Here is a 14,344-nt window from a genome sequence, read left to right on the forward strand (position 1 = left end):
GAAATTTCTTGATGTACAAAGTGGCACAGACCATTTCTGCTGTGATCTGTACTTTTTAAACATGAGTTGACTATCTCCTCACATTCAGCCCCATAGCTGGCTTGAAATCCTGTTCCCGTCCAAAAGGCAGAGGCAAGACCACACAGAGGAGGTTCACTATTTTAAACACAGAGATTCACAGTGCTTTAGTTTAAGGGTTCTAACCACAGTGACCGCTTGCCTAACGAATGCCACCTCAGTTTCACCGGTGGAAGCAATTTCTAGAACAACAGCGATTAGAAGAACTATGAGTCAGACTAGAAAAATGTTTAAAATATTGATTAAAAATTAAGAACATCAGTGAAATAGATTTTTATCTTTCTACTCTATCCTCAGCCAGGTAGAGACTTGGAGAATGTGCATACAAAACCAAGACAATATGCACTGGGATATTTTAATGAACAACGGTAAAGGGAAAAACTAGCCAAATCTGTTATGCAGTGTTGCTCGGTGGACTGACTTCAATCAGACATTAGCAAGTTTTACAGAGATGCAGGCGTTTCATTTTTAGAACCATCCCAGCAGTGCTAAGTCAGCTTTCAAGAATAAAGGTCTGAAAAGCGAGTACAAAAGGAAGATATTTACCTAGCTTTGCATGAAGCCTGGGAAGATAATAGCATGGAACATGTAGAACATTAAATAGTGGAAAGTGTGGAGTATGAAAAAGCATACAAGAGTGGAGGAAGAAAAGGAAGTTTCTTTGTGCCAAAATATTTCAGTTTCCTTGAAGCAGAGAGCTGAGGAAAAATTACAGAACGCTGGCATAAAGTCAATTTTCAGCTCTAACTGTATTCAGATTTAACTGGATATATCTAACTATTCCTGTCATAAGGGGTGATACATTGGATAATGGTAAAAATCTAGATAATGCAGTAATGCTTTTATTCTGTCTCACAGAGAGCCTCTTGGGGTGTCTCTGAATTGTATTTTCCAAATTCTTTGCGCGCCAGAACCTTTTCAATCCGTGCTGGTCTTCAGCAGTGCAGCCAGATTAGTACACTTCTGCACATGACTTAATAAACCCCCTGTCCTGCGTGGCATATTTGCAAGTTGGAAAGCCACCAGGGGTGACTGACTCACAGTTGCAGTAAACTGCAGTTATGGTCAGCAGGGTCACGAAAACCAAGTAAAGTGTACAAGTCACTAATCTAAGAGCACAGAGTGCTCTCATCTTCTCATCTGTAGCTTGGTCAATTGATTTTGGTGATACAGACAAAAAAACCAAGTACTACCAAAAGTTTTAAAAAACACAAGTCGTTGTTAATATAAAAAAATCAAGGAACACACCAGAAAACAGTTCTTACATCACATGGCCTAAAATAAAGGACCAACATGGACAGTTGGAAAGTGCATTCCCATTGCCTTCACCTATAATCTGAAGGCTGACATGCACCTCAACTCAGCAATAAATTTTAGCTATTATTTTCAAAACAGTGAATAGACTCTCCCAAATTATTCTGGAATAAGACACCACTATGATTAACATAAATTTTTCTTTGTTACAGTTCTAATAGAAAAGACAATACAGTAAATTTGAAAATTCTGAATTCAATTTACTTAGAAATGGAACAACTACAAATGTAAGAGACTGACTATACTGCAATTACAATCCACTAAAACACACAATTTAATTTCAGCACAAAAGGGACAGGTTGCCCTATTTGCCATGGCTAGTTTCACAGCATCTTGCACAGAAGTGCAGGAGGACTTAACTGAAGGAAATCAGAAGAAAATTACCTCAGTGTGGGGAACTTCCACAGCTATCTCTAGAGCCCTCCTTGCATCACAGAGAGAGAGGCACACTTCAGGAGCATTGTGGGGAGGAGGAGGAGGAGGAAGAGGATGAAGAAAAGGAGAAATGACTGCTATTACTGGCATGAGGCAGATGTACTCCCCTCTCAGATTTAACTTTTTTTAGGACCACAAGGCTCAGGCTGATGGAGGGTTATCTGTCCTAAAGCTACAGGGTCAGGGCTCTAACTGTAAGTAGGAGAACCATGCACTTGGGAAGACAAACTGCTATTTAGAAAAAGATGGACACTAAAGGGGCAAAAAACCTCCCCCACACCCCAAACCAGACATTCAATAGCCATATAAACACACAACTACATCAGCAAAAATCACCTACTCATAACAAGCCCGGAAAACAGTAATGATAATGGCCATTAATTATAATCACAGGCCAGATTATCCTGCTACAGCCATAGGTTCTATAAACCTCTGGCCTATTTTTAATATTTTAAATTCTTTTGAACCTTAAAGTTTCTACATAAGAGAACAGAAAAGTTTCATATAACTTCTCTGAGAACATTTTTAATTTTGATGAAAATGCTGATCCCTAAAACACATTTTTGTACGTAAAATCATAGAATACACTCTGGTCTCTAAAGCTGAGAAAACATTTAAGCGAAGATAGACAAGTTGTAGGGCATCATAAATATTCACAGAAGTACTATTTTTCCTTTACCTCCAGAGAATATTCACCCATGTATGACAGCTGGCAAAAGCTATTAGAATTAATGCCAACAGTGATTGTTTCTAGCAGGCAACACGTTAAGATGGAATTTCTATGGTTGGAATAACTTTCAAGAAAAGTATAAATCACTTGCTGTAAATTAAGAAAAACAGACAACATATTTGGCCAAAAAGGTCATGCAGATAAAGGTGGATTATCTTGAATTACATTGAAGATCTGTGATAATTTTACTTCCCTGGATTTATGAATGATTAATATTCAAAAACTGTAGCAGTGCCAGTCTGAATCAGCTAAAAACATGCAAAATGACTATGTTTCATCTGCTTTGCAGATATGTAGGAATAATTCATTTACAGCAAATAGTAGTTCATATTCCCAAAATAACTTCTAAATGAACATAAAATCTTCTACAACAACCTCAAAAACCGTCATTTTAATTTTGTATTCCCAACAGTTATATTGATTATAGGGTGTTAATTAATCTGGACTGCCTGTCTCAGAATGGAAGCAGGACTACTAACTGTAGCTGAAAAATAAAGCCAAACCAGATATTGGAAAGATTATTTTAAATTCAAGAAACAGTGAAGCATGAGAACAAAAACTTGCATGATTAAAGTGTCTTTTATGTAGTCTCGATGAGCTCTTTTATCTTAAGGTACTCCTACTATTCAATAATATTTCTACGAAGTAAATGGAAAAACAAAAGAAAAGTTTTTAATTAAATTGTCATGCAACCCTATTGATGACATTCCAAAACCATTCATTATTACAAATATTTTCACTAATGGATTTGTCTCTAAAATTAAGTTTTATTAGTATTTATTTTTATCTGTTTGGGGCAAGCTGCTATTTATTCATCATTAGTAAATACAGCTGTGCTTGGTTGCTAATTTTTGTGTGTTTACAAACTATGCACACACAAATACAGAACATATTAACATTAGAAAACAGTCGGGTTCTTCTGTACCTATTAAAAAGAAAGATTAATTTGTTACTGAAATCAACATACACGCAGAAAATCAGAGAATTAAATTTTTCATATTCCACATTGTCCTTTAATCGGAGACACTATCAGATATACTTGAACAACTCCTAAATGATGTTTACCCATAGATGTTCACAGAAGATGGAAATTCCATACTGCTCCTAAGCATCTTCTAGAATATCTAACCTTCCTCACAGTAAAAGGTTTCCTTAATGTCTAATCCAGACTATATTGTTGTACTGAAATGCATTTTTACCCATTCTCAAGGGACAATAAAAATTCTTCTCTAGAGCAATCTTTTAGAATATTCTGAAGACATATCATGTCTTCCTAATGATATATTCTTTTGGTTAAACAAACTAATAGATCAGATTGTTTAAGTCTCTGATTGTTATTATTTTCCACTTCTGGACTTCTCAACCTGCACACATCTACAGCATTCCATTCCTGAGAGATTATGGATGTACTTAAACATCTGCCTGTCTGCCTAGTTACAAACCTGACTATTTAGCTACACTTTTCACAAAGTATTGTAAGTAAAGTGTGGTTAATTATTAAGGTGCAGTCAATTTACCTGTGTAGAAACAAGTGCAAGAAAACTACGGGCTTCTAAGTGAATAGCAATGCAAGAAGTAATTTTCCAAAATCCATAGTAAGTTGACTACTTCAGGATGGAACTCAAGAAAAATAAATATAGTTAATGGTGTTCACCTTAACTCAAAAAAAATTAAAAAAAAAATCATTGTTGCAACTCTGTTCAAAGTGAAAAAAGGAACAAATTGAGTATGTATCAGTAATTCTTTATCAAATCAATAGTAAATATCCTTGGGAGTCCATACAGAATTCCTTGGCCTGGTCAAAATAGCTATGTCTTGTATTCAAAGGTCAGTTGAGCCCCTTCATGCTCTGACTTTTCAGCTTTTAAATAAAGTTTTTTCTACTTTTCTACACTTTTTGAAGTAGACAGACTGGTTACATTTTTCATTCATTCATTAAAATATTTTTTAGATATCAAATATCTCTACAGATAAGGCTATTTTTACAGAACTCTACTGACACATTTACAAATACTAAAATAAATAAATAAATAAACAAACTGTGTTTACCTTTTGGTGAATAAAAAGTCTTCAAAAGTATTTGCCAGCTCTGGCCACATACTGTCAAATTTTCCAGAAGATGCATGCTGCCTCGCAACAGGTAGTCCGATAGAGAGAACTTTGAGAAGAGAGGAAACAGCTAGCTTCCATGTGCTTTCAGAAGGACAGGAATATTTCAGACTAAGAGGTATTCTTAGTGTCTGCAAAAAGAAAGTTAAAATTTATAGTTGCTCAGACAAATCTAAGAATATGACAGGTTTCTGCAGAAGCTCTTGGCAGACACTGTCACAGATGATAGTACACATCCCTCCCTCCTTTTCTGCTGGTATACGAGATGTTCTTTTAAAAATGTAATTATAAAGATGATTTATATCCCAGCTGTCTAAAGCACAGGTCTGTTGCCAAGTACATGGTTAGAAGTCAGAGTTGATCCATTACCAATTAGACTGTGAAATTACATACTAATTTTCTTTTTCTGTATTGCCATCCACCATTTCTGCTAAACCTGATAAATGGGCTTTCCTAACATCTAACAGACTGTAGCCAGTTCATTATCATAAGTGTATTCTGGAAAGTTTAGTCCCGTTCCTAGAAAGCTATCCCAAGTGCTTACACGGTATAGGAAAAAAAGCCTCATTAAACTTTTCCTAATATGCAAAAGTTGAACTGTATACATAACCACTGCAAGACACCTGGTTGTTGCTGACCGTTAAACCACATGGAAGTTTAAAAGCAAAAAGAGTTAGTGAAATTCTAAGATAAAGGCTGCAATACAACTCAAATGTATAGCAGATGAAAACAGCAAATTTTAAGCCTTTTAGATATTGAAGCTGTCTTTCTATCTATCAAAGAAAGTAATTAATGAGTTTAAAAACATTAAGCATTTGTGCTATTTACACTGTACGTATTCATTTTAGAATTGTTAGTCAAACTAACTGAACCCGATACCAAGTTTGGAAAACCAATTATTTAATTTACATTTCAAATACACAGTGACTGAATTCAGGTATTACACATATGCTCCCAATGCTTTTAGTGAGGTCTTTCATTTGAGGAAAGCAAAGGGAGGAAAGATTCACTCTTGCTATCAAGTGTGAACCAACTGTAATTAACTCTCTATTGTCCAAAATTATTATGAGAGCTAAGATCTAACCCTAGAGATAAACAGAATCTTTTCTGCTGCTGCTGTTGTTCATAGGGGTCAAATCTAATTCCACTATCAACATGGGTTTTGGAGACATGAAAAATAATTTTTTAAAATTTTCATCTACTGCAAAGAATCACATTATTATCAACTGTGAACATTAAAGAATAGTAGTGTTTATATCAATTTAACCTATCCCATTAAAACAGAAGTGGAAAACAACTGCATTAACTTTGAAATACAAATATTTAATTCATAACAGATTCCAAATAATACCACGTAACTATTTTAAAGCACATTCGGGTTTCTAAATCTTTACACAGGAACAACCTGATGTCAGCCAAGTCATTACAAATAAACCTAGGTCGCATACATCTCTTTTTTTCCCCCAGACATTTACTACTACTACTATTATTTACGAAAAATTTTGCTAAAATGGAAACAAGGTCAAAAAAGAAGCTGAGTTTGGTAATTTCTCCTTAAAGGCACATTCGTGCATCTGTAACATTTCATAGCTACATCAATGACACACAAAAGTAATTAAAAAATCAAAAGCAATAGCTAGAGCGCACGTCCACAAAGCATATATGTCACTCTACAGAAACTGGTCTCTACTTCAACGCCATGTTTACCAAGAGGCCTGCTTATCAGATTCAGGTGCATAATACTTTAAAAGATTAATACTTTGTGGTCTAACACATTTGTTAATTTCTATCTTAACAGTGAAATACTGATGCTGACATTATCCAGCTAAAGAACAATACATATAGGCTAATCAATACTTTTGCAGCTTGAAAAGAAATTACTACCTTCTGCGTGTCTTCATAAAATTTCCATTTGTTTACTAAAGCTTTAGGCTTCCCAGAAAGTGTTTATCAATACTAGCTCAAAATAAAACTCATGACTTTCAATATGAGCTCATTAAATTCAGCGCGTATGCAGAAAAAACTTTTACCTTAATAATGTTCTGAAGAACCTTCTCCGTTACCACAGCTTTATGGCAAGCTGTCTTTTGGTATAAGTCCACAACAACTTCCAATGATCTCTCAGCAAACGGTACATAATTCAATGCTACCCATTCCGCCTAGGAAAAGAAATCAGTAAATTACTGAACTATATGTGAAAACATATGTTTTGCATTGAACTTTCTGTTTAATGCATGCAAGGTTTGCTAAGAATATGGTCCAAGCAACAAAACTGCAAATACAGTGTAGTCTGACTATGGAAATGTACTCTACACTGAAGTAAAGTACATTTAAGTAGGAGAAATGTTGCAGTCTAGGCAAGACAACTACATTAGGACAATCTGTAAGGAAATTTAACTCACCGGTGCAAATAGTTGTATCTAGTGTGATTCCATTGTGTTGCAGGACAAACAGAATAAGAAGAATTAATACATACATAATAGTTACCTCTTTGATTACACTGAATCAGATGCTCATGCTTAGTGAACAGCAGAGTACACAGATCAAAAGAATTACTGAACATGTCCCATTTCTCTACAGCACGTGCAATTAAAAAACTTGCAGCATGAGGGAATTTTCTCCATTCAAAATTATTATGTCTTTCTACTAAATTTGGTATCACGTGTAGGACAAGTTATTTTAGATTAATTCACTGGAAAAATTCAGACACATTCACTATGTCTGGTGTCCAGGCATGACCCTTCCTACACAGAGGAATACAATCTATAAAAGCAAAGTAGAATCCAAAGGGAGCAAACAAAGATAACAAAAGCATGTTTCAAAAAAACAACTAATAAATTAACATATTATACTGTACAACATGCACAGCAAAGTTTTTCCAGATGGAATAAATGCATCTTGCAAAACGACCTATATCTGAAACTGAATTCAGTTCACCAGCCAAGTGAAACAAGCGAGATTTCTAATTAATTACCTGATTATACTTTGCATTCGCAACATGCTTTGTTTCCAACTGTCCATACTGTGGAGGCTTGCAGGAAAATTCTACAAAGGCCAACAGCTGGTCAAAGATTGCAGGATACATTATCTGCATACTTTCTGAGCCCACACATATAGCCTATACCAAAAGAAAATACAAAAGCTTAATATGTATTTTGAACTTTTGTATTCAAAAATCTGCATCAGTACAAGGAGCTCCTAAAGAAAAATTCCCATATAAGACTATGCAAGAGTCTGTACAGCAAGAGCTGTATAAAAGACAGTGTATAGTTCTAACAGTTTAAGGAACATAAGTTTTGTTATTCTATTAAAGTAAAGTAAGTAGCAAGATACCTGGGCATATATAGCTTAGTAAATACAGCTATCTCATTTTGTCCAATGAAAGATATCTCTTCTTCACAAATTCTGATTTGACATGACAGCAAAGCATAAGGCCTACGTTAAGTCCTGTCTGTTGGTCTCAGCCACATCTTCTTTAAGTTCTACTTCAAAGAACATTTAAATCTCAGAAGTAATTCATACAAGGTTTTCATAAGCAGATAAAATTGTGTCTTACAGAAAGGAACATAAATAAAATGAGGATGATATGGTTTTAGTATAGCTGAAACTCATAATCTTGCTTTAAAATGGAAAACATTTCACGAAGGGTGATATACTTAAAAGATGTCAATGAAATACCACGTTGTCGTAATCTAATGATTTCCTGTTGCAATACAAATCCCAAGGCAATCTTGGGGCTTTTATTTTCAAAGCCAAACACAACGATTCTATGAAGTTACTCCTAATTATTTTCTGTCATTTTAAATGTCTTGCCTTTCTTCTCAAAGTCTCTCCTCTCAAAGCTTCAAGAAACAGTCTATTTATTGCTCCACAAAAAGACCTTGTGCTTGTACTGTCATTTTCCTCTGGGGAGGAATTACCCCCCCTTTTCATTAACCACAGATCACGCATGACAAGTTGTGGCTGAACTCACTCAAGGTGCCAGCTGCTCCAAAGCTGTTTGAGTGCAGCCTCCATGCTGGGGCTGTGTCATGAGCTGTGGCAGTAGACGGGCTAGCAAATATTCTGAGTCCCCAGCCATGAGAGGGAGCAAGCCAACAGGGGTTACAGGCACTGTCATCACTAGATGACCCTAAGACCTAGGTGCAACCTTCAGGCAATCTACAACTCGCAGTAGAGCGCTCTGTGACCCACAATGGCCTTTTGCTTTTCCTCAGCTTTCTGCAATTCAAAACTCTTCTCTAATGCTCAAAAAGCTTAATCAACATTATGAATATAGCGCAGCACTCCTTCTAAAAAGCCATACTTCTTTTCTGGAAAAGATGCTTAGATCCTAGATATTCACCTGTGTGGCAGAAGACTAAAGGTTTAATTGCTGATCTAAAAGTCACATGTGTCACTAAGGATGTTGAAAGTATCTTTAAGAGATGCTTATAAAACAAAGTACCATTTACTGCATGAAGTGCACTTATTTACATACTTAAGAGACATGTATAAATCAAAAAGTAATGGTTGGACAACAGTAAAACACAGCCAAAACCTAAAATAAAATACTCTGCAGTCAACTGTTTGTTGTAAAAATTGATACGGTACTTTAGGTTCAGAAATTTATGCTTTAAAGGATTCTAGTACTAACCTTCAAACTTTTTAATAGTTCAGATTTATCTAACAACTCCCAGTGCAACTACTGTCAGACTACTGGGTTTTTTTACAGTTTTCTGTAGCTAATTCTCTACCATCTTTGTCGGTATGTGTAAATACAGCCTTGAGTCTACCACACTCATCGCTCAAGATGTTTGCATCCATACTGCCTACAGAGGCAGAATTCAAATGTGTCTGACACCCAAGCATGTATCTGCGTTCCTCTGTTTGATGAGCCAGCTGGCTCACTGCAGGGTTGACCTGGAGTTAACGTAGGGAGGGACTGAGAATAATCAAGAGAATTTGCACTTGTGTACAAACTTTAGCTGAGGCTACAGTGATGAAGCAGGCAGCTACACTACAGCCGTGAAAGTCCAGAAGACAAGGTCTGATGAGAAATAAAATTAAGAACAAAACAAGGAGTGTAAAATGGGCTCAACACATGGAAGTCTGAAAGGAGAATCAAAGTTCCCTTCCAGTGCTATATTCCCGAGTTGCAATCTTTTACTAGTGCAATCACATCATAAAATCTCTTTATTAAACCAGTCAGAGGCTCAGTCTTAAAAATGTTGGGGTTTTTTCATGCTATTCCAACTACAAGTTGTTCCAGAACTTCTTAGAAAATCAGAACTGACCCAAATCTTCCCCTATCAGCAAAGAACAAAACTCAATCTGATCCCACATGCAAATATTTTAGAAATACTTTGTTTCAGAGAAAATGGAAAATATTTACATACTCTTCCTTTAACCATTCCACTAGCTCCTGTGAGTACTCCTGAGAATATTAATTCATTTCAACTGAGGAAGAAGATACTGTGGCCTCCAGCAAAACCACGTGATGGACAGCCTTTGCTCCACACCAGCACTGCCTGCCTGCCTTGTTATGTGAATTGTATCGCGTTATATATCCAAGAAGAGCGATCATATGACTTCACAGAACTTAGTGATATCCAAATACACTTAAACTTATTTTTTGATTGACTTCAGTGCTGGCTTGTTAGTAATACAACTATAGATAGGGTGGGAGCTACTGTATAAACTGAGGTACCTTCCTATGTAAATCCATGTCGTGGTTTAACCCCAGCTTAATCTGTATTTGCAGAGGCTTGTAACTGCCATACTAACTATTTATATTGGGACAGGGGAATAGAGATATCTCTATTTTTCATGGGGAGTTATTGCTTTTGTTATTGTTTAGCTGAAGTTTACTTAAACCGGTTTAACATCTTGACAAGATCAAGAGTATAAAAAACATGCAGGTTTTCCTCCTTTTAAAAACTCTGGTAACCCCTTCTTTGAAAAGCACTAATACTGTCCTGGTTTTGGCTGAGATAAGAGTTAATTTTCTTAACTGGTACAGTGCTGTGTTTGGATTTAGTATGAGAATAATGTTTTAGTTGTTGTTAAGTAGTGCTTACCCCTAGATCAAGGACTTATCTGTTTCCCATGTCTGCCAGTGAGCAGGTGCACAAGAAGCCGAGATAAAGCAAAGTCAGGACAGCTGACCCAAACTAGCCAAAGGGATATTCCATACCATAGAACGTCATGCTCAGTATAGAAACTGGGCAGAACTGGCCAGGGGCTGCTGATTGCTGCTCGGGGACTGGCTGAGTGTCAGTCAGCTGGTGGCGAGCAACTGCATTGTATATCACTTTGGTTTTTTCCTCCTTGGGTTTCATTCCCCTCTCCCTCTGCTTTTTATTACGATTACTATTGTTTGCTTGATTTTGTGCTTTTTGGTGTGTTTTTTTTTTTCTTTTTTACTTTATTTCAATTATTAAACTATTCTTATCTCAGCTGATGGGTTTTACCTTTTACTGATTCTCCTCCCCTTCCTATTGCAAGGTGGGAGGAGTGAGTGAGCAGCTGCATGGTACTTACTTGTCAGCTGGGGTTAAACTATGACAGTTCTTTTTGGCACCCAACACGGGGCTAGAATCCCAACCCTGGAGGTATGAAAGTATTGTGAGGAAAACCAATCACAAATGGGGGTTCTTCCAGGAAACCTGCAGGACAAATGCCTGCAGCCTTTGGGAACTAAGAACACCTGGATAAGGAGACCAGCAAAGAAACAGAAGAATCTTAGAGATGAATACATGGAGTAAGTGGGGAGAACAGGACTAGGGCAGGGCTGACCTGCTGTAAAGGGAAGGGTACAAAAGGGTCAAGCCTGACTGGAAAAGGATGAAAATGTAGTGGATACAATTGGTGTTAAAACTTCGCTATTTATATTCCCACACACAAAACTGAGATTTAATACCAACTTCTAACCTTACACATCTGTTCTCAAAATAGATTAATGAATATTCGTTAAACCCATAAACTAAAGAAATGACTGCAAGGTAATGAATCTGCCTTGCTTCTAGGGTTTAAGTAAGTATGAGAGAAGTCAATCCACATGAAGCAAAAAGAAAACAAGATACTGAATTGCTGCTCATTTTGTAGGCACCACGTGTTCCGTGAACGAAATGGGGCAGGATCCTTTTGGGGGCAGTTGGCGGGCAGGGGCATGACCACACAGCTAAGCGAAGTAGGCATAAAATGAAAGCCCAAAGGAATAAAGTCAGATCACATGGATAGCTTTCACTCTAGCATTTCCTGAGTAGGCTTTTTGGGGCAAATTTGTAGCTTCGGGGTTTTTAAAGCAGCACAATATAAATGCATGATCCCAATCATTATCAGCTTTGTTTCTTTTGAATAAACAAGTTTTCTGAATGAACACTGTATTTTGCAAGGAGATATTTTACAACTCCAGAAAGAAGCAATTTTTTTTTTTTTAACTATGCAGAAAAAGGGCACCCTAATCTGTTGTTTATAGATTCACTTCCAGGAAAGGTGCTATTTGAGGGTAAGTTCTATAGTAGGAACTTCTTAAGGAAAATGCTGCACTTCTGCTTAAACAACTGGTTAACAAGAGGCAAGAAGGCAGGCGGTCTGCCATAGACGTTTTATATATTACATTTTGTATGAACTCGAAGTTCTCATGATCACTGTTCTTGACTTTGTTTATGGCAGTACCTGGGCAACGTAAGGAATACTGTTTGTGGGACTGTTCCCCCAACTCTATGTACAGACCTTCGTACAGTACAATAATTTAATATTAGACAGACAAGTAAATGGCTACAAACACAGCACAACACTGAGGGTATTTCTGCAATCAAGCAAAAGTGGATTTCATAAAGATTACACCATTCTTTTCAATGATGAGCACCTGGGCTGCACCAGGAATGGAGATCTGATTGTTCCAATAACACTGTGCAATTACAAATAATATAAAAATTCATGTTTGAGTCACCACACTATAGTTCTGAGAAGACAAATTGAGACACGGTGTAGTTTATCTTTTCACCACGCATTTGAAGTCACATTATTACCTTTTGTAAAACATCTAAAGCTGTAAGCACTGCTTCCTGTAAACTTGTCAAAACTGCCTCAGTGTAAGATGGAAGGATGAAAGGGGAAGCATCAGAACTGATTGGAACCGAAACAGCACCGTGCAAAATGACACCCAGCTTCTGCAGATCATCCATGCTGAAACCAGTTTTGATGTGCTGGTAAAGAGCTGGGAATATCTGAATTAAAGCTGTAAGAAAAGGCTGGCTGGGAATGAAAGTCAATTTATCACAAGTAATTGGAGGCCTTGTACTTTCTGAACCAATCCTATACCAGCTGTTCCAGGCTGCCCACCAAAGATTCAAATCTTCAATCTCATCTGTTATTACAGGTGGTTCAGAACCATTGTATCTTCCTATTCTTTCTCCTATGGAATCAGTTCTCATGAATGATCTGCCAATACTAGTGGCAGTTGTTGTCCCTACCACCACAGGTACAGAAACGTTGATAGCCGGTGGTGTATCAGGTTTCTCTGAGTCTCGGACAGGAGAAACAATTTGTAAGATCTCCTGGAAGCTTTTCAGAGCAGCCAAGGAAACTTCGTTATTTTTGCTGAGTGCTGCTGATTGGATGTGATCAAGAAGAACATCCCAGGCTTGGGAAAAGTCTCCTATTTAAAAAAAGAAAGAGCAAAAAAATTAACTTAGAACTGTCCTCCTATTCCCCTTCCCATCCACCCTGTCTCTAGAAGGCTTTTCATGTACTTGTTACTCTAATACAGAAAAATGTCATGAGGTTAGGTGATGGCTTGGATGAATTTCAGAATATTATCAGTTCAACTGTAACCAGAAAGAATGAACATGAAATATGAGGAAAGAAATAATATATCTAAATTCATGTCAAATTTGCTAGCAAAAAAATCACATACCACATCCCATATCAGAAAAAAATGTTTTCTTTATTCAGGATAGTGAAACAGATTTGTTCTTATACATACCAGATGCCTGCTGAATTCAAAAAGTGTGAAGTACACACAAAGAATTAAGGGTCAAATCTATAGTCATGCAATAGAGTTATAAAGAATTTATTTTAAAATGCTCTGATAATTGTACTGTGGAGAAAGATTTTTGGAGTTTGAGTTTTTCATTAAATTTAGCCTTAACCTTCAATTTTCTATGTTACTAATTACAGGGTTTGAATAATTAAAACAGCCCTGTAATGTTTTAGTTTTTTATTCAATTTTAACTCAGGTCTAATATAATTTAAAATCTACTACATTTCAGCAATACCCTTGATAGTTATTCATGTATTGATATCTGTATCAAAAACAACCAAAATGAAATAAAACACAACTTATTTCTAGTTCATATATGTATTAATTGCATACTATGGGATAGTGAAAGTATATTGATGTAGTGGGGAATTTTCTTTGCAACCTATACATTCCCTGCTTCTTTTTCCCTTTCTCCTTAAAGAAATTAAACACTAGGTCATTTACCAAGCTACTGTAAAATAATACTGCATACAACTGAACAATATAAATGTTCAGTACTTCACTGAATGAAGTGAGATCTCTTCATATTGTAAGAACACTGCTAAACTTGACACACTGATGCTACAGAAGAGTTCCAGGCAAGTACTGCGTAACCTTAGAAAGACAAGAGGAAAAATATGTTCTGACAACCAAAAGAACAGAGAAATTAT

General features: G+C 36.4%; 1 protein-coding gene across 6 annotated transcripts in view; it reads right to left on the reverse strand.

Moving 5' to 3' along the window:
* The window catches only part of MON2 (MON2 homolog, regulator of endosome-to-Golgi trafficking), a 73,794-nt gene that overhangs the window by 10,563 nt on the left and 48,887 nt on the right, over positions 1-14,344 (reverse strand). For 4 of the 6 annotated variants that reach the window (XR_005104581.1, XM_037390135.1, XM_037390140.1 and 1 more), the window contains 5 exons: positions 12,682-13,310; positions 7,641-7,784; positions 7,069-7,086; positions 6,697-6,825; positions 4,607-4,797 (listed from right to left, as the gene is read on the reverse strand). Coding sequence is in view for 5 of the 6 variants with exons in the window: in XM_037390135.1 (XP_037246032.1) it covers positions 4,607-4,797; positions 6,697-6,825; positions 7,069-7,086; positions 7,641-7,784; positions 12,682-13,310 (1,111 nt within the window). In the remaining variant the exon portion in view is untranslated. The remainder of the gene's footprint in view (positions 1-4,606; positions 4,798-6,696; positions 6,826-7,068; positions 7,087-7,640; positions 7,785-12,681; positions 13,311-14,344) is intronic. The other 2 variants (XM_037390138.1, XM_037390137.1) reach the window with 1 other exon arrangement.

The sequence above is a fragment of the Falco rusticolus genome, chromosome 5 (genome assembly GCF_015220075.1).
Source record: "Falco rusticolus isolate bFalRus1 chromosome 5, bFalRus1.pri, whole genome shotgun sequence".
Lineage (NCBI taxonomy): Eukaryota > Metazoa > Chordata > Aves > Falconiformes > Falconidae > Falco > Falco rusticolus.